The sequence below is a fragment of the Seriola aureovittata genome, chromosome 1 (genome assembly GCF_021018895.1).
Source record: "Seriola aureovittata isolate HTS-2021-v1 ecotype China chromosome 1, ASM2101889v1, whole genome shotgun sequence".
In the NCBI taxonomy this organism is placed as follows: domain Eukaryota; kingdom Metazoa; phylum Chordata; class Actinopteri; order Carangiformes; family Carangidae; genus Seriola; species Seriola aureovittata.
This window is the reverse complement of record NC_079364.1, coordinates 14,420,200-14,441,440: the sequence shown is the minus strand read 5'-3', so window position 1 is coordinate 14,441,440 and position 21,241 is coordinate 14,420,200. Positions and strand designations below refer to the sequence as shown.

General features: G+C 39.9%; 1 protein-coding gene and 1 long non-coding RNA gene across 8 annotated transcripts in view; one reads left to right on the top strand and one right to left on the bottom strand.

The window, feature by feature from the left end:
- Nucleotides 1-19,989, top strand: part of LOC130165972 (uncharacterized) — a 166,376-nt gene extending 146,387 nt beyond the window's left edge. Inside the window, exon 4 of the long non-coding RNA XR_008827084.1 lies at nt 19,508-19,989. This is a non-coding gene — a long non-coding RNA (uncharacterized LOC130165972). The remainder of the gene's footprint in view (nt 1-19,507) is intronic.
- Nucleotides 1-21,241, bottom strand: part of sox6 (SRY-box transcription factor 6) — a 137,877-nt gene that overhangs the window by 44,835 nt on the left and 71,801 nt on the right. For all 7 annotated transcript variants that reach the window (XM_056371135.1, XM_056371118.1, XM_056371160.1 and 4 more), the window contains 2 exons: nt 11,667-11,839; nt 9,926-9,994 (listed from right to left, as the gene is read on the bottom strand). In XM_056371135.1, the coding sequence (XP_056227110.1) occupies nt 9,926-9,994; nt 11,667-11,839 (242 nt within the window). The remainder of the gene's footprint in view (nt 1-9,925; nt 9,995-11,666; nt 11,840-21,241) is intronic.

Here is a 21,241-nt window from a genome sequence, read left to right as displayed (position 1 = left end):
AGACTTCTGCCTTGAATGAAGGTCTTCATATTACCACCCACTAGACTGAAGCATATTATTCCTGCTTGTCTGCTCTGGAATTGAGCGCGCTGGAATGGGGAGGGCAAATACACTGGAGAGGTTCAGGTCACTAACAAAGGGCCCTTGTCCCTGTCAAGTCTCTGACCTTTTTCTGCTCACTTCCTTCCTGCATCTGAAATTTGTGTACGGCACCCTTTCCTACGCATTTCAAAGACAGAAATCTAAAGCCAAAGATAAATAGTGTACAAGCAGTAGCCTGAAAAAAATAAGTCAGCCCATAACATTTTCTGTGAATTGTTGGGGTACAGAACTGACTCTGACAGCAGGCACTGTTTGCTCAGGTTTGAGTGTGACGCTGCACATCAGTCATGCTTGTGTGTGTTACACTGAGAGCTGTTGAGGATAAAGTGCCGCAAATCCAGACACTCGAGTGAGGTCAGGCTATGCAGAGGGAATAACCAATAGATGACTTCTTGTTCCACTAATTCCTTACACAGTAAAACAAGCCTTCTTGGAAAACAGCCATTCCAATATGTCTATATTAAGACGGGAGCTTGAAAGCAGGGTAGTCCAACCCTCTGACCCGCCTAGCACACCCCACCCCAAATCCCTCCACTCCAGCCCTCCTCCATCTCATTGCTCCTCCTGTCTTGGTTGGAACTCTGGATAGAACTGCATGCTACTGTTTGCTTAAGTACACTGGCTGGCATTTACAGGATTTCTGCACTCCGCTCTAATTTAATGTAGTTTTAGTATTAAATGTTGTTGGAAGAATAATAAAAGCTTGACATCACGTTTGATGGAAAATGGTAAAAAAAAAGACAAAAATGAGTTCAACAAACACAGTAATAAATGACAAGTCAGTGTGTGTTCAAAAACACTTAAGTCATGCACTGATACAAAAAGCAAAAACAAAAAAAAAGATGCAAAAATGAATTTCTAGACATGAAATGTGATTATTAGAAATTGTGCACAAAATGCAAATTGTGCTATTTCTCCAAGAGAGAAAACAAAACAGAGATTTGTACAGAAATTAAGTATCAAGCTCTGAGGCTTGTCTCTCTTGTTTAAAGCTTTTTCATTCCCATATGTTTAAGTGACCAAAGACAGTTTTTGTGCGACAGCTCTCTATTATGTTACATTGTCTATGTTTGATTCTGGACACGCTAAGAGCACACATTTAGATATTAGATAAAGTAAAAAAAGAAAAAAATCATTCCTACATGCTGGCACAATGCATGTTGTGAATTGTGTGCACGCAGCAACACAAGCCTGCACTACACTCTTGAAAAACAGATTCTTTTCAACAGCAAATTCAGTGTTATATTTCTAAAGAATATTAGCTCTTTTTTGATGGTAGGGGCATACATGGAAGGAAGAATAAATATTTCTTTTCAAGGTCTGGCCATAAAATTAAGGTTTGCAGTAAACTGGACAAATCCATGGGGACTCCCTCAAACAGCATGTGTAAAGACGGTAAAGAAGAGAACAGACATAAACAAACCCACAAGTGGGTTTGGGGGCCGGCATTATTATCCTGCATATACATCCTCGCTGTATGGAAATGGAAATAAGTGAAATGCCTCTGACCCTCAATGCAGGGGGGGGGTTGGGGGACGAGTGAGTTTCTAAAGAACGTTGGACACGGGCTAGTCAGATAGCCAGCCACATCCATGTGATGTGAACAGGGTAGGGGGAGTGGGAAAAAGACGGATTTAAGTATGTGAGGCTTATGAAATAATGTGGCACATCTTCAACACTTTGTAGCAAGCAGAGAGGCATGAACGCTCTGGTTGCCCACTGGTAACTGTTTTGTGATTCATAAAATAAGACTTTGCAGTGCCTCCGTTATATTTCAATATGAAACATGTTCAATTCCTTAATTCAACATGTATTTAATATTTCTGGTACAAACCTCTTTTATTTTGTTTGTAGTATTTTGTCTGACTGTTAAAAAAGCAGACACCCCACCCCCCACCCCATATTATAGACTGAGGCTCTGTCTTCACTGTTACCTCCCAGCTGCTGGGGCCACGGAAAACAACACAGCCCATTCTGTTGTTCAGCAGAGAACAAGCCTGTCAGGAGGGGCAACTTTATTAGAGGCACAAGTGTGTTGTGAGACTTCAACTATGCTCAAATATCATCACCTGATAATGGGTGAGAAAAACTATAGCATTTTGTAAGAGGTCAAACAAGAGGGGTAATATGATGACATGTATGTATGTATTTAGGACTGGATTTTCTTTTTTTATAGCAATGAAATTAAGGACCTTTTTAAAACAAAAACATGTATTTTTTAGAGAACTGAGTTATTGAAAAAACAAACAAAAAAATTCTACAATTCTGTTCCTAGGAAAAACTGTGCAGGACAAAATGGCTCATTCATTGTGTTTCTGGTGGGGAATGCTTGGACTCTCCTCCACCCCAAAAACAAAAAGCTCCTTTTTTACGTTGGCCATGGGCTGAATGCTTTGCTTTGCCACCCCAGCCCTAAGAAAACACGCGCCCCTTTCTCCCTGCCGGCTGCCCATACACAGTAGAGCCTATTAATGCAGCTCCTTCTCCCTGTGAGTGTGCCCACTGCTGAGGACGATGGCCACGCAAAGCCAATGCAAAGACAAAACAGTTTGCACAACATTAGCAGAGAAAACACAGTCTATGCAGAGAGGGAGAGGAAACTAAATCAACATCACACTGGAGGATGTGTTCTCCCTCAACTGATATTTTCCTTGCGAGGGTTGGGTTACAATGGGTGTTAAGTGTATGTGCTCTGCCTTCATCCAGGGAAGGTTTGCGGAGCTCCAAACAGGTGCTTTATTGTGATATTCAGATGGAACATAAAAACACTTCATTCAGCTTGTATGTGAAGAATAGATGTTCAGTTATCGGGATTATTTAGCACCATGATTAATTTACAAGACAGATTCACATCGGAGATGGTGTTCTCTTGTGTTGTGTCAATTATTCTTGTTACGTTGTGAGGACTGATAGACGGCTGGAAGTTTGCGCCATAAATTAACCCGTCCCAGGGCTGCTCAACAAAACCCTCAGGTGACTAATTTTAAGTAGACCCTCAGGTGTGATTTCACACATTACAGCCGTTCATGTGGCACCTCTCATATGGAGCCTCTTAATTATTGCAGCTTAAACTGCTTAGGTGTCTGAATACAAAAGCCAATTACACAAAGACATGGCTTTATTGTGTCATTTACAGCAATAATTGTTCTGTGTTTGTCTACATTCCTACCTCTTTGGCAAAGACAGTACAAGCAAGCATATGTTTCATCTGGCTGCGACTAAAGATACTCAATAAAGCCAGTAATCAGTTGTTACACTTTAACAAGGAAGGATGGATCTGTTCACCTTTTGTTATTTTTAAACCCCGTATTCACACAATCTACTCATCTTTTCAGCTTAAAGCAACACACTTCAGTAACCCTGCCTGAATAATATAACTTAAAGCTTAAATAAATGGTGCGTTTCATCCAGGATAAAAGCCTAATGGGACAAAACCCACAGAACCCAGACTCTTCTAACAGCATGTACTGTTTATATTCCTAAAGCAAGAATCAGTTTTTAACATACAAATGGCATTACATACATCCACTTAGCATCATTTACAAACTATGACTGCCATTGCTGAGCTGAGGTTGTATCTATTACACCTTTTTGTGCATCATTAAGTTTTAACAGGGCTGCGATGGCTTTATTGTTTAAATTGCACACGACTTTATTTAGTAGTTAGTATTTCTTCTGCTTCCTGACAAGGAGTCACATTTCATAACTAATTGAATTGATCCCTCCTCCCCACCAATAGAGTCCACTAAATGGAATTATTTGTATCTAAGTGTCAATATATTAAATCACAGGGGCTAATGAGTCGGGTCACCGCTTTCTTTTATCTTCAGTCTTGCATGTGCACATCTTCATCAGCTAACAGTCTCCTTAAATGGAGGATGAACATGCTGGACTGAGCCTCCCTGGGCGAGAGCCAAGCCCGTCTGACTAGGCTGTTAATGCCCCCACATAATCCTACTAGCAGGCTAACACAGAGCTCTTCAACACAAGGGGAAGAGCTGGCAGCACAGCATCCACACAGACACCCGTGTGCACACAGCAGCACACACACACACACACACACACACACATACATTATCATTTCCCTGCTCTATTATTCTCTTATTATCATGCTAACAGTTCCAATCTAGCTGTGCTAATTGGGGGACTTACACATTCTCTTTAACAATGTCTATTTTTGTGCTTTTTTTTGCCAGTGCATTAATAAGTCTCACACTGAGAAAATCATTTGTGCCAGGGAGACAACAAAAGCATCTGAGAATACACAAATTAGCACTATTATCTTTGTGCAATTACCATACAGCCCTATGTTTATTTAAACTCATCTGACTGATTTAAAATATTTACCATAATGTTGTAGTTTTGAGGTCTTTGCTTCTCTAAAGTGGTAACTAAACAGAATCAGTGAATTAAATTACTGCATTGGAATGGATAACATGCGTATTCCTTTATATAATAATAAAGATGTGAATACAAACCAGGACTACTAAAAAGATTTATCATATGGACCAAACACCAATTTAACATTATCTGTTTTTGTTCATGCTGGGAGATCTGGTTAGATATTTGTGCAGCACTAGATAAAGATTTAATGCTTCAGCTGTTGTAAAAAGCTTCACATAGACATGGTTACATAGTCCCCTCTGCAAAGAACAGTGGTAGAAGCATTAGGCTGTGTGGGGCTTTTGAGGATGGAGAAAAGGGTTAATATAGTCTGATACAGGCCAGTTATTAGGGGGAAACTGCTTGTCAGTGACAAAGACCTTGATGATTTATTTTGCATCAGGTCCATGACCCCAAGAATCCTCAGCATAGAGCAGAATAACACTGGAATGGCATCACAACAAGAATGTGAAAGTCCTTGAGTGGCACAACTAAAGCACGGGATGGACTTTATTGAATATCTGCGGAAAGACTTGATGATAGCTGCTGGTCATGCTAGATATGAAGCATGACAGATGTCTCACATTTAGTTTGACCAATCTTGATAACATCTGTACCGTAAAATCATAAAACATGTACACACATGTACAAAAAAAAGTCAAAATCCAGATTTGCCTAGCTCATACAAATGTTTCCAGAGAACTTGCATTTGGAATATCTGCCAACATTGCTTCTAAAATGCGCTCTATATGACTGGATAGATTATAGCATTGTTGAGGGGAGCAATAAATAGATAATTTGCCACCACAATGTAAAAATTGATTTCTTTTGGTGCAAACTAACGCAACAGCAATTGCTGCCATCATTAAGAAAAACAGTGTGAGCGTGTAGTGTTTAACTGGGCAGACTCTACAGCCGCTGAATACAGACGACACTTTTACAGAGCGTCCCCTGTGAATTCTCTGGTTTCTTTGTAACAGACGGAAATGGGAAATCCATGTGCAACAGACTAAAACACACTAATATCCAGATTTTTTTCCTCTTCTAAAAATATACTGACTGAAAGTAAACTGCAGCATGTAAGATAATTTTGTTTTTATTAAAAAGTAGTATAAAAGAAAAGGATCGATTCACATATGCTTGATTTGGTTTAAAACTGGGTGAATAGTAACTAAATCTGCGTGGTTTAAACTACCCTAAAATTACGTTTTTTTTAATAACCAAAACAGTAACATATTACAGAGTACAGTTACCCTGAAGTTAAGAGATACGTCTTTTAGGAATGACCATGGTTCTGCCTGTATGTTTGTTGTCCTTCGTTTCATCTCAAAATATGTGCTTCGAAATCTGCCTCTATATTGTCCACCTAATAAATTGTGGGCAGCTAAATGCTGTGGTGTAAGTGAATTTCATCTTTAATCTTGGGACCTTTAGCATGTAACCATTGAATGTCTGCATGTCCCCCACTGCTTCTTTACACCATTAAAGATAAATGTGAGAAAGCCTCGAAGACTTTGAAGTTTGCAATAGACAACAATATACTGGCCTTTTCTATTTTAATCTCTGATGTCTCTTTTTAAATGGAAGTGAGCCAGACTTTCTGTATGTGTGTTTGTGTATCTTTGTGGACACAAGGTTAAAGGTATGATGCAGAGGCACAGATAATGCGTGTGTACATAAAGTGAGGTCGGAGTTTGAAGCCAGTACATGTATAGATATAGAACGACAGGTCAAAGGGAGAAAAACAGAACCAGACCTGCTTTATGAACAGATCATTTAAGGTTTGTGAAAAAAAAATCTTGTTGAGAATGGCCCCCATAGAAATGTATTATCTAGCAGATCTTGGTTCTCACAGTGTACTCAAGGCTGGCACATCAATGCCACAGCCAATGACAAATGACAATGTCATGATATTGTGATATTTTTGATGGATAAAAAAATTTAAATTAAATGATTTGGATTAAAAATGTCCCTCTGTTTCATCTGGGGAGCTCTGCTTTCTCCAGCCTGTTTGTGGAGATAAAGTTCACCCTGACCTTTTAGCCAATATTTATTCTCTTGATGTGTGTATCAATGCATTGGGTCCCTGTGTGCCTGTGTACTGTACACGATCATCTCTGTGCATGTGTATGAGTAACTGCATGCCTGTGTGTGAGAATCAAACCATGTGAGGTGAGGGGATGGGTGCTTGTGGCATGGTTATGGACAGTGCTTTTACTTGAGTTTCATAGAGCGCCACGTCTCATGAGAGCATTTTATTTTATTTTACTTTGATATACTATTCTGTTGTTACCACTTTTATGCTGCTCACTTCTTGGCAATGTGCATCTTCCCTTTAACGCTGATGTACTGTAACTACTAGAAAATGAATATAGAATAAAATGTCAGCAAACAAGAGCCAACAGTCTGACGATCAATGTGATGGTGTTTAGCTGCTCATCTGCGGCAACTGCTCTTCCATTAGGAGCAGGAGAAAGTGGGTGTGTTTATGAAACAGAGAGCAATGAAGAGGAGACTCAGATGAGACTCAGTGTGCCTGAGTGATGCTGAGCTGAAACAAATAAGAAAAACAGAACAGTGTGCTCATTCTTTCTTTTTTTGCAATCTCCCAGTGGCTACACACAGACTCAGAGAGATAAGTAACTTGTGAGACAAACCAGTTCTCTGCTAATATATATGTTTAATTGTCATACGTGTTTTATACAATCCTGAATGGTCTTCCAAATTTTCAACTAAATCAACTTAAGAGTTAATCCCATCCTGGGATTGAATTAGTGCCAAGACGATTTCAGCAACGAGGATGGACTGAAGGAATACAAACAAGCTGAGGGAAAAACACACAAAGCCTTGAGGTTTAACTTTTGATAAGCCCCTAACACTGCAATCAAAACATCTGCTATCTTAAAACAAGTGACATTGTAATCCCGAAGGACAAAGACTAAATCTCTCTCGCTCTCTTGTAGGAATGATGAGAAAGGATAAAAAAGAGAGATGGCTATTCAAAAGGGAAACTTGATTAAACTGCATGCTGCCTTGCTCCAAACCTCACCCACTAAACCTCAATAACTACACACTTCTGACGGATTCTCTTCAATCCACATGCAAAAACCCCTTGAAAGCACACATCACAACAACAGTCTCCAGTTGCAATTCCCATGGTTTTATTGTTAGGACAGTTTACAGTGTCCACTGATGTGAAAAGTTACATCATCAATACGAGACCTTAGCATGAGGCTACCTCTTGGTTTTCTCCCTGAGGCCAAAACAGAAGGACTTTGATGGCCAGTAGGGTCTCTAATAAAGTTTAGTGCTCTCCATGCTAAAAGCGAAGTAACTCAATCTCCCAACACTGCTTACCTCTTTTCTAAAAGTCTGTGACATACAGGCTGGAAGCTTGTTTACAGAACTAATTAAGTCAAAGCTGTTATATATTAAAATGGCCAGGGCATTTTTAAGAGGCAGCAGTAACGAAAACAGAGTGGCAAAAAATGCTTCACTAACTTGCCCCTGACTCTCTTTTATCTACTTTGCTGCTCCAAAAGGAGTGGCCATCACCACACTGGATATTTGGAGGAACTAGGTTAAGGAGCGAGAACATGTACTGCTTCAAACAACTTACTCTGGGATAAACAATTTTGCACATGATCAAACTTATTTGAAGTATTGAGAGCGATCTGTTTGTTCTTGGTTGGTGTTCTGTCTGAAAAGTGCAGCCAGCAGAGGCTGATGGGCAGAGGAACAGATGGTCTGAACATGGGACTCTTTTGTTTAATTGTGGATGTGGCTTTTCTCGTTTTTTTTTTATCAGCTAAGATCTGTGGCTCATTTGGCCAAGGGAGAAGCTGACTAACTGGGCTCTACAAGAAAGGACTTTACTTGTATCTCTGTTCAAGTGTTTGAAATGGATATTTAGAAGCATGTTCCCATACACACTCAAACCCCCTCCACCCCCTCTCTCTCAAAACTATGCATTAAGGGGAATTTTCAGGTATCATTTGCCTTTAACTTTGTGATGAAAGCAAGGGCCTCTAAAAGTGAGATGCATTAGGGCTGTGCCCTTATGCTCAATGAGCATAAGTAAAGGACCCTCCATGATATGAGTAATACTAGCCTCTCGGTAGTGTATAAGGTACTTGATTTTGAGTGTTTTCTAGACAGAGTGTTGTGCTCCGTGCTCCTGTAGTGAAGTGTAATATGGAATCATTTTCCAGTAGACTGTCCACAGTTGAAGTGAAAGGTCCAGACTAGTGGCTCCTCAAGAACATGTTAACACTATGGCCTTTCTCTTGCCAATAGCCCTTGAAAAAGTCCTTTTGATGTCATAGCAGTAAATCTGGTTGTTGTGCCAACTGCTGTTTGAAACCAGAAGTTTTTATAAGGATAAATTGTGTTATGTAGGGGTATGGTGACACGTATAATGCCTAAAGAGAAACTGCTCTTTAGCCCCGAATAGTGTCTCCTGTGAGGAGTGCTTAAAGGTGATGGAGGAACAATTTATTTCAAGTGAGAGTTTGAAGAGGTAAAAAAAAAAAAGGTAAAATGAGAGGAGAGGATGGGGAGTTGTCAGTTAGAGGAACAAGCAGAGGAGGAGGTGGTGAGTGGAGAGGGATGTGCCTGACACTCAGCACACCCAGCAGGATAACGTTAGCTTCACACAGGCAGCCAGGCTCACATCCTTGACCACTGCCAGTTACAATACCCTGGATTACCCTGCACTGTCCGACTATGTCCAGTAACTTGCAGCCTGGGTGGTCTCTCGCTGCACCACTTTGTACTGTATCACATAATGCACTCACAAGCATACACACACTAATCAAGATGATAATGTCTGGCATGAGGTGAAAAACAGATAAACCAGAAGAACTAGGAGAAAAAGAAAAACAAATGACAGTACAATGACAATCTAAGTTTCAGTAGCTCTTGTGCTGTGTGAAAGCATGCCACGTTGCCCTTCTGGGACTGACTTGTTTCAGAGGCATTTACCAGCCTCTTTCATGTCCCCCACCTCCAGGCTCTTCTCCATCAACAGGACTCATTAGCTGTTGTTACTTTCCCCCCTTTTTTTGTTCATTAAGATGTGCTAATTATTCTCCTCCATATTTTAAAGCCCTCACGATTACCAACAGGCAATTAACATTTGATGAGAGTGATGAATGTTACTTTGACACAAAAAATTAAAGATAAAAAGACAAGCAATATTTTTAAAAAAAAAAAGCAAAGAAGATGAGAAGGAGAAGCTAACAGAAGTTAGCAATGATATTTACTTTAATGTCTAATTTTTATTGATCTGTGCCATTAAATCCAGACATTTGGCTCATGGTGACAGCATGGTGTAATAATTACACTGAAGAGGGAGAAAACGTAGTAGTAATCAGCACAGAGAAAGTGAGAGGTGTAAGCTGCTGAGTGTTACAGGGCCAACAGAAACACATTCACTGACCTGGATCTGCTGCTGGAGGAGGTTGATTTTGTGCTGCTGCTGCAGAAGCTGCTGCTGTTGTCTTGCAATCTGGTTGGAAAAAGAAATAAAGATAGTGAATAAAATAATTCCGTAAATTGACATACGAGAGGAAGCAGAACTAAAATTACTTTTTACTGGATAATATTATATGTGCTACAAGTGCAAGCTGAGTACCAGAGATTGTAGAGAAAGATGAGAAGGTGTGTTGAGATGGATGACATATTGCATGTTAATGGAGGGCAGTTACAGTAAAGATATCATAGGTAAGAAAGAAGCAGATTAGTGTATATAGATTAGTGTAGCATATATTCACATATATTCTTCTGACTAAATTGCTACAAAATCTGACCAAAAAAAAAACCTTTTCAATTTTACTAATGAACATGAATCAAAATCAGAGGTAAAGGAAAAATGAATAATGATGAAAATGGTTACAAGCGAGATAACTAGCACAGGCAGTGTGCGGGTGACAGAGGTCCCTGCCACCCCTGAGTGACGAGCAGCCACACCGCAATCCCTCTCATCCCAGCAGTCCCTCTTTCTACATGCCCACTTCATTGAGCATGACAACCTAGTTTTAAGTGTCATTTAATTTTCATTTTTAAATATAATTACAAAGTGTTCACTGTAAGATATCGGTCGTCTGCAAATGTGTCAAGATTAATTTGTGCTGGCTTCCTCACGAGTGTCAACAGTTAATTACTGTGTTGTATCTTGATGGCTTGATGACATTCTAGCTCTCAGCGGGGACTCTCTCGCTCTCCCTCTCTCCCCTTCTCTCCCCCCTTCTCTCTTCATTTTATTAATATTCTTCTATTTCAAAATAAGATCAAATAATAAAATGTCCTCTATCACTGTTCATTTATGCTGCAATGTCTACAAAGCCCACACAGTTGAGTGTAGTTTGCAAATGAACATCATTGATTGAAAAAAAAAATCAATACTGTTAATGTATTATTAGTGTACTATGTCCAAATGCATCACTCCAAGGTATATGGTCTATCTCTTCATTTAACACAGGAGGGTCTGAGAGTGTGCTGAGAAAACTCTGAGTGAACTCCTTGCTGATAATTGACTCATAGCCATTAGGGTGGCTGGTGATAATAAAAGTGTCGCCCGTGTGGATAGTTTGTGTCCTTATTTCTTCCCCGACATTAACACACTTCATGGCCTCTGCTAATTTGCTGATTTGTACAATATGGCTCATTGGCCTGATTTGTGCTGCAAATCTAATGCCAGGCTTGTTCTAATAGGAGTCGATTTATAAGATATAGAGGACTTCCATGTTTAATATAACGTTTAATTCACACATTCCGTCGCATTTGTTAGTACAAGTCATAATAACATTTTTTCTACCACACAGCATAAATGTGGGCGAGAGAGCATGACCGAAATATCTGAGGCAATATAGACTATCACATCTCTTAAATCTAATATTATTCCAAATTCATAGTAAGATTTTATTGGCATATTTCAGGCATGAAAGTTAATATGAAATAGAGAGTTAAGTGAGAATCTGTTACAAATGTATTTAATGGGGTTTATTATAGGGATGAAAGGGGAAATAGAGTAAACAAGTTTAAAGGAGGAAAGGGAATGGATGTTTTAAATAGGAAGGAAGAAAGAAAGGAAGAATATGGTGAGGGGGGAAAAAATTTGCGGGGGTAGAAAAACATACAAAGACAGATAGTGTGAAAGTGAGAAAACAGTGAGCAGTTACCTGCTCCTGCTGCTGACGAGCTAACTCCATTTGCTGCCTCTGTTTCTCCATCTGTGAGGCGGCGAGTTTCTTCTGTTCGTCGTGGGCAGCCAGAAGCTGCTCTCGCAGGCTGATCAGCTGGGTGATCATTGTGGAGAGCTGGTGTTCCTTTTCTGCCAGGCTCTCTGGAGTCCCTAGTGAGAGAGAGAGAGAGAGAGAGAGAGAGAGAGAGAGAGAGACAGAGACAGAGAGCACAGTGTCAGGAGCAGAAAGACTAAACACAAGGTGGAGAGCCTGAGTCATAAACATAGATGCAGGTATGTGTTATGCATACCTGATAGAAAAAAAGTGCATTAAAAGTTTCACAGGGGGCAATTACTAAACAACCAGGGTGTAGATGGTTATAAGATAGCCTGCAGAGGACCTTAGTCATTGTATAATGCTAACTATAGAAAAGTGACCATGCTGCACATAATGATCACCATATTGTGCTATTGTGAAACCCACATATGCAGCAAGCAACTGCAATGAATTTATTAGAATGTATTAAGGTCACATACAGTCTGAAGTTGACTATTTTAGTGTATTTGATGGTCCCCGGTTTCCTTTCAAAGAAGAGGAAGGAATTGTTCCCGGCACATAGACAAAGTGCTGCAGGGAGCTGTCAAACTGAGGTGGCATCTTATGTCAGACTACTGGGGGTGAATATAAAGAAAGTGTTGGGAGTCAGTGTTTGGAACTGACCTCCGAACTGCACAATTTTTCATGATATGGCAATTCCAGCAACACATTAGAGGAGTTGCAGTTTTTACTGAAGGGAATAAGCAAACCTGTCAAAAAACTGCACCATAAACTCTTGTGTTTACACTATGACAATCATCAGTAAAGAGATTTGTATCATAATCAACTCTGAACAACACACTCTTTATTTTATTGTCTGTGTAGTTACTGCATGCATACTTCAAAAAGCAATGCAATGACAGACCACTAGACTTACTTCTCTGTCTACAGTCACATGTCCACACTGTGTGTGATAGAGAGAGCAGCTGCACTGCTCTCTCCCTCCGCCTAATCAATGCTAAGTGATCCTACCATTGACTTACACAGCCAACATAATTGCCAGTGAGAGGCTAGACAGTAACTCACTCTCCTCCCACTGCACTCCTGTGTGACAAGCTGATCTGGGGTAACATACAAGTAAAGAGATGGGCGAAACCGACAGAAGCGACAGAGAGAGACAGTAAGAGAGAGAGGGAGAAGGATAAAAGCATAGAGATCCAGATAACAGTACAGTGAAGTCTGGCCTGGGGCCAGCAGGAGCTGAATTCTTTCCTGGGTGTCTTCCTCTCGTCTCTGGCCACATCTGTCTTGAGTTTCTCCGAGAGCTCCCATGGGCCCTCTCCACTCAAACTATTTTAATTTGACTAAACACCTGATTTATTTTATCTCTCCGATGAGGAAAGCCGTTTGTCTTAATAGGGCCTGTCAACCTCCAGATCCCATTCAGGGCAATTTACTGGCACGCTTGTCTGAACCTCGGTTCGCCTCACTCTGCCTCCGCTGCCTGCTGCAATGGAAGAGAGCTGCAATTCTCCATTTATCCTCCTAACGAAAAAAAAGCACCTAAAAGCAGCTATTCATTGGCCCTGCGTGCAGTTTCCAAAGCCTGAATTGACTTCTTATTCACCCGACTACACTTGTTGTGAATGGCTTATCTGTAAAATTGATACAATCAGCACCAATTTTATTAACCTTTGGCTGTGTCCATGAAGGAGCTGCCTTTACAGATACATCAGTCGTTGTCACAATAAATCCCAGCTATCAATACTGTAGTGGAAAGGAAGTAGGGACTAGAGAAAGAAACAAAGAAAGACAGAGAGACAGAGAGAGAGAGAGAGAGTAGAAATAGAGTATCAAAGAAAAGACAAAAAGGAAAGAAAATCATCATCCAGGTGAAGATGGGGACCATCAGGCCTCGAAGCCAGCATAGGTGACCTTGAGTTGGGGACCAAATATCTGGACTCAATGACCCCCTCTCAGTCTGTCTAATTACACATTTCTGATGATCACTCACTAGTTTAGGAGTTTCAACACTGTGTAAAAATAAATGAAAACTGCAAAAATTAGCTGGAATGTACAGCACATATATTTTATGTCTGTGTGCATGAATGTGCAGGGGGACTGGGCCCAGAGAAGGATCTGATGGGCTAGTCTTAGTGTGGAGAGCTCACTTCTGCCTGGACACCAGAAGAATACTAACAGAGGGCCCATTGTTTTGATGTTGAGCTGAATTGTGGGAAGTCAGAACTGCCCTCTGTGCTGCAATCTGGACCCTCCCTCTTTACTAATTTTAATTATAATTATTTAACATTTAGTTTTGTCTTATTTGCCTATTTTCTTGTCAAAATCAATGCTGAAATGGCAACAAGAAATGTTCAGATTAGTGGAAAATGTTGGCGACAAACATCTAAACACAACTTTTGGCATCCAAATATCTAAATATGAACGTGGTGGAAGAATTTCACCTTAGAGACTATACACAGCTTAGCAGAAAATCAAACTCATATGTTTTTTGTTGGCTGGTTAGTGTAAAAATCTCTTTCTTCCTGCTTTAAATTATGGATCAGCTTTAAAATCCAGATAAAACTTTTATTGGGTGGTGTAGAAGAGGAGAGTCGTGGTCTGTGTCTAACCAGCCTGCTGACAAAAGAGGCCGTTTCCTGCATATTGCATGGCTTTTAACAGCAGTGGGGCTGGGGTCTGCCCGTTAACATGTCTCCTCACATTGCGCTTCCGATGGCAGACAGACAGCCCAGAGATGCCTTGGCGCTACATAAACTGGCCCAGACCTAACATGTTGTGACATCCTCCTGTTAGACGACTGAGGCTCAGTAGGACAATACCAGCCTGACAGAGGAAGAGGATCCCAGGAGTGAGTGGTCAAGCTGTGCTGGCACTTTTCTTGTTTTTCTCTCAGGATGCTGTGTTAACTTCAGATATGTGAAATTGACAAATAGGAGGAGATGATGGTAAAGCTGTGTTGTTCAGTTTCAGCCCATTCAGCATTCACCTTTTGAGATTCCTGCCTCTTTTAAACGTCACAAAGTAGGGCAGAAAACATCAACGGGTGACTAAATAAATGATAAGAGGAAAACAAGCAGAGCCATGGTTGCTTGGGGAGGGATGGGGGTATTTGAGCCTTGGGGTCTTTGGATAAAAGGCACTTTGTAGGGGTGCGATTTGTTCTGTCCAATACCCACATCTCCCTCTCTCTTGGCTCCCTCCTCTCTGCTCTAATCAAGCAGTCTCTAATTTGGGTTCCAAGTCCAGTACCGGGGAAAAAGAAGGAGGCTTGTTACTTTGAAGAGTCCCGAGTGAATAACACAGATAAAAGATTCAGGCACAAAAAAAGAAGAAAAGCGAGGGAGGGTGAGGGTGAAAAGGGGGAAAATCACAAGGCACCCTATTCTCTCCCCTTCCTTTGGTTAGGACAGCTGAGCCATTATGACCAGATCTGAATTGAGTTTTTTAGCGCCAGAAGACTGGAATTTCTTTGTCTCTCTATCAGTCAGTCATTGTGGATGCTTCCATATGCTGCAAGCCCATCCTAAGTAAATTAGGACTTGTCTAAATGCTACGATTGTACCAAGCTGTATCCACACACACTCTGCACATAGCTTGAATGCCTTGCGTGCTGAGGCTCTTTCTCTCTGCTTTCTCCTAAAGTGTGTGTGAATGTAGACACGAGTGTGTACAGATGTGTGTTGCGTGCTGCTCCAATCGATAAAAGGTACATGCCTCTGAGTAAATGCACACGTGTGTGAACTCTGCGGTCATCTGACCCTTTGTCCATTCTTTCTGTGGAAAACACAAAGAGCCAATTGAGTAGCAGCTAATGGCATCTATTGGTACCTTCTTTAGTGTTCAAAATAGAGAGATTTTTCTGCTCACAGACCTTTCTCCAAAACTGTAAAACTGCTTCAACAAAAGCATGAATCGGAAGCCGGCCTTTGTACCAAATTCATTTTTGTGATACTGAATATGACTGAGGCATTTTATCCTTTGGTCAAAAAAATATGTCATATTGAGGATGTACACTGACAGAAAACCAAGCTAGAATAACTGAACTAGTTTTATGGTATCCCCTTTTCTTTTAACTACTATATACACTTGTTCATCAATGCTACAAAGCCATATGTGTTTCCAATAATATGGTGTTAACATGTCTCCATGTCCTGCGACCAAGACAATATGAACAACAGCTGCTTTACCTGGCTTGCTGCCTCTGCCATGATATAAAAGCTGTTAATCTTGCCAATAAAACCCCATTAACAAGCATGAGAAATGACTCACAAGCACATGTCATCCACTGGCAGCAGTGACTCTCAGTCCCTAAGCTTTTCTATATGAAATAGATCGTTTTCACCAAGACACTTACTATCATCTTGTTGAAAAAGTTAGATCTTAGATTTTAAAACCACTTAGGGTTATGTTCTTTAGACTTTAAACGGCTATTTACTTTTTGGAAATGCTAATGGTGGTCTGGTATTATAAGCCTCTTATGGTATATCTATATGTCTGTACTTGTGTGTGCATATATATTTGAGTATTGACAGATGTGATTATAATCATTTTAATGGCTCAGCGAACGATTTTTTTAATGCTCTGATTGGCATGTGGAGAGGTTATTAATAAAAGCACACTTCATCTGCTGTGGCTCTGCTGTTCATGCTGAACACCGATGGAGACTAATATTTTGATGATAGAGGAAGCTTCACACTTCAGTATAATTATGCTAATGTAAAAGCTCCAGCACTTCACTGTCTGTCCATGACACGGGACAAGGTACTTCATCAAAGCCAAGATAGAGGATCGACCTGAACAGATAACTCCACAGGGAATGCCACTGACCCTGAAATTCACACTGAAGGCAAAAAAAAAAACTCAACACAGAAACTTTACTTCTGTTCTTTCAATAACTGAATTCTTTGACTATGTAATAGAGTGCGACAAACCAGAAATTGTGACACCATGGAGAAAGTTGTATGTGTGTGCATGGCAGCATATAGCAAAGATCATTACAAGAGAACAAAGATTGCCTCTAGTCCTTTTATTCATCTCTCATGGCCTTTATGATGATGAGTCTGACCCCTGTCCCCTTAAATTATAAAAAGCATACACAATTTTCAAGGTCTCTATCATACAAAGGGTGTAAAGCCTGTGAGACAGTGATCAAGGCAACAGCTTACTGTCTGCAAAACCTTGGAAGTGAATTAGGAGCTAGATGTTATCTCATTCTTTTCACAGAACATTTATTCATTGGTTTTATCTATACAGCTGATAATTAAAGCAGAGCATACCTGTTTCCTTAGACTGTGCAAAAGAGATCTTTCAAAAGACTTTGAGACTGTTGTCTTTGATGGATAAATGTATCAGCGATGCCAGTGTTTTGTCTGGGTTTAATCCAGATCACAAGTGATAGACTGAAAAAGCTGAACTGGAAGCGAAGAGAGCCAACCCGTACAGGTATTCACAAAGTAGTATACAAGAACACCTGCGTAGTTCTCAAGCTGTCAAGTCATTGACACACACTGACATCTATTTAGTACATCTATAGTAGTAAGTAGAGGTGTAACACAACGTCTTCACTTTTGTAACAGAAACAGTGTGGTCCTGTACCAGGAGATGCCAGAAATCCCTCATGCTACATTTTCTGAGTGAAATAGTTTTCGACACTATTTATACTTCTATAAGTAAATGTTGTAGATGAATATGTATAAGCTGCTCATGAAATATACAAAATAAAAAGTATAACATACAGTTTTAATAATGTACCTGATGATAAAGCATGATTAGTATTTGATCTCCACCTTCAGAAAAGAAAAAAGGTCTAAGCTGCAACTTTTTGCAACAGTTCCTAACTCCAGCTTGTCAGTTTCTCATTAGCTGTCAAGTTGTGCAAGGTGCTCGGCTTAAATGAGGTAAAAAAAAAAAAAAAAAAAAAAAAGCACCTGTGCATCAATGTCATGCTGCATTCTGATTTGTGATTTCTGATGAAATGATAAAAGTTTGAAAAGTTCTCGTAGCCATTTTTGGAGGCTCTTTTGGATGATTCCTAAAATTCAGATCTGTTCAGAGTGCGTTATATGTTCATATCTGAATAATATACTTGTATTCGTTCACATCCTTGGTACTAATGTAGGCCTTCAGCAGGTTTTCATGGCTGTGAAGGTACAATTTGCCTTGCTGAGGGACAGTTATATATTTTTGGTATGTTTCCTTCTATAAATGAAGTAGGTGTGTTTTTGTCAGCTCCATAAATGTTTTACATTCTGTACAGATGAAGACAGGATTAATATCCTTGTTGACATGAAATGTATTATACAACTTTTAAAGTCATTAGTTAAACCATGACAAACCACTGGAATATAATTTACAACAGAAACAGAGAATTCTATTCCTAACACACACACAGACACACACAAACACACATACACAAACACACATACACAAACACACAAGCACAGCACTTCCTTCTTTACCTCCATTGCCACAAGCTAAATTCCTCAATTCATTAGAGGAGAAAAACACACAGTCCAACACTCTCATACATTCATCTGGCAAATGTGGCCTGAGGAATAATGATTTACTGTGGCTCATATTTCACCTGAGTGCACAGGGCAAACAGTTGACTGAAGTGTTGTGGAGAAAATGCTAACTGAGGCATTTTTGACTGGAGCAACTGGACAGATAGTGTTTTGTGCTGTTTGTGTGAAGGTTTTTGTGTGTTTGGGTAAATATAATAAACATAATATTTATATACAGTATGTTGTAAAAATACAAGTCATTTGAAATCTACTACACAGGAGTCTTTTCCTACTTGTTTCTAAAGCGACGGAAGTCAGTGTCACTGGGCAATGTGTGCACAGATATTGTGCTGTGTATCTCGAGTGGCACAAAAGCCTCCCTTTATGGAAGCCATTAAGAATAAAGTTAAATTTTAAAGTGAATAATCATGTTTTGAAGCTAACCCATATGGCTGAACAATATGGGCTCTGTGTTCACACAGTGGACTCCTTTCTGTCTGTGCAGGAGCAAAGCCAGCACAGGTAGGGCCAGCATCAAATCAGTCTCAGCTGCCGCCCTGCCTTGCCCTGTGTTCTCCTCCTAAAGAGCTTCCACTTATCTGCCTGCCACAGGACTGTCTGTGTGCACCCAACCACTGTCATGTGGACACCATTCTCAAATTGATTGTGACAGTGCAAGAGTCCTGATTTTTCTGCTTCAGAATTCAAGCAGCCATTTCAACGCTGGTGTAATGTTTAGCTTTTTTCTTATTTATATATATATATATATATATTTTTTTTTTTTTAAGCAAATTCCAAGAGAATGAATACAGCTTGTGTTCCAATTTAGTAACTACATATTTTCCTTCAGTTTGAGTAAATGCTTGAGCATTTTGCTTTTTTTATTTTTTGCTTTTTTTTCCCCCAACGGGGGGCCGGGAGACTGGCACTCAGCAGGGAAACTTAAACAGCTCTGTTGAGTATTAGGCTCAAAGACCCTGCACAGAGCAGGCATGCAACAGAGAGCAACCTTATCTAGCATAGGACACTGTGTACTATATTTTTATACATTTGACACAATGTGTAGCCTATGTGTATATATACATACATACATTCATACTGTATATACACTCTGCAATTATGTATGGGATTATAAGCATCCTAAGTCATGTGATGAATGGGGGCTTTGCATTTTTTTTTCAAGAAAAAAAAAATCTTGAGCTATATAATTATGAATGTCGAGTCAAATATCCACGTCAAAAATTGTTTTCTCTCTCTGTCTCTCCCTCCCTCTAGCACTCCTCCTTCCACCTTGCCTCCTATTATCTGCTACTTTCTGTGGTTTGGAGTCCTTCCAGCTGGCCTCCCTTTCTTGCTCTGTGGTTTTGTTCAGGAGATTTCATCTCTCTCCTCATCGTTCCTGCAGATTGACAGCTAAGCTCAGGTATGAAAACAAACAGCTCTGGAATTGACTGGTGAAAAGAAATCCGCCACTAATGCTCCTTCACAAACTCTCCTTCTTTTTCCTGCCCCTGTTGATGCTAAGCCCTAGCAGCTTACAAGAAAAGGTGGTAGAGATTTGAAATCATTAACTATTAATAACACCATTCTACATGTCTGTCTTAAGAACACTGCCTCTACTGGATTATTGCTCTTGTTTCTACCAACACTTAAACCTAAAAAACGTCTTTACCTCGGAAACATCACATTATGTAGCCAAACACCCACATGACAATAAGATATAATTATAGATGTGTCATCTGTAAGAGGTACATGGTTGGTTGGGTTAGTAGTCTTTGAAAAGTAAATCTCTGATGTTGTTGATACTATTGTTTTGTTTTGTTTGTTTACTGTACGTGCGTGTTCACCTCAACAGGATAGAGTATTCAGGGCATGTTTCAACACAGCAGCAGTAAAAGAATGTCTTTCTTTTCACTGGTAAAGCCTCGGGTCAAATTCTGTCACACTTATTGTTTTGCATTTTTATTTGATTTCTAAGAGTGGGACAAAATTATTTCCTCACCAGTCAGATTCCAGCACTTGCCTCTGCAATAACACAATTACTTGTTTTTCAAGGTTTTGATGGAACAATGTCAAAAGGTATCCTACAAGGTGTTCAGTATAATTGCTTAAAGAATCTGTGAGCTATCAGCACAGAATATACAAGGTCACTCTGCCAGTAGGTACCGTAGTCTGTATCTGAATGTCTGTCTTTATTCTCTCTACTTTCTTTTATTCATTCAAACCTACAGGCATGTTTGCCTTGTGTACTGATTTTAACCTAACAATTAATGGAACCTCTGATTCATCATAACACTTTAGATCTTAATCATAAGGTGTTTTCTGCTTGGTACCTTTGTTTGTGTTTTAATTAAGTGGACCTTGTGCGTCTCCAACCCTGGGCTTCTTTTTAATTGCCCGTATTTACATCAGGCAGACATCAAACGCAGAGAGAGAGACATTTGTAAGGGGGAGCACAAAGCAGCCCTTTGAAATGTCTACAGTCATATGAAATGGCATGCTAATTAAAAATCTAAGGCTGCCACTGTGATAGGAGAAGCATTTATATTGGTAACTGTGGTGTATAGACTGTCTCCATAACTCATCAACAGACAGAGGCCATAGTGTTTATTATCAGACTCCCTACCTGTTTACAAACCACCAAGTAACCTTCCCATTCCCATTCATCAGAAGAAATGCCCTGCCTGTAATTTAACAGACCAGCTTTCAAAAGGCTAAATCATTTTAAACATTTTACCCAGTGCACTTTGATCTACAGTGGCATACAGTGTACTAGGGCAGGTACAATGAATCTAGTTTACCAAGCAGTGATTTATCCTTCAGTTCATTAAGGTTATTGCCAATGAATATACTTATTAGAACATTCAACAGCCTTTTTTCCCTTTCCTCTGCAAGTGGAGAAAGTGTAATTCAATAAATAAAACCAAACACTAGTTTTATTTATGTATGTCACACATGTTTTAGAAAAAGAAACAATTAAGCAAATTATCAAAATCACCTGCACAGCAG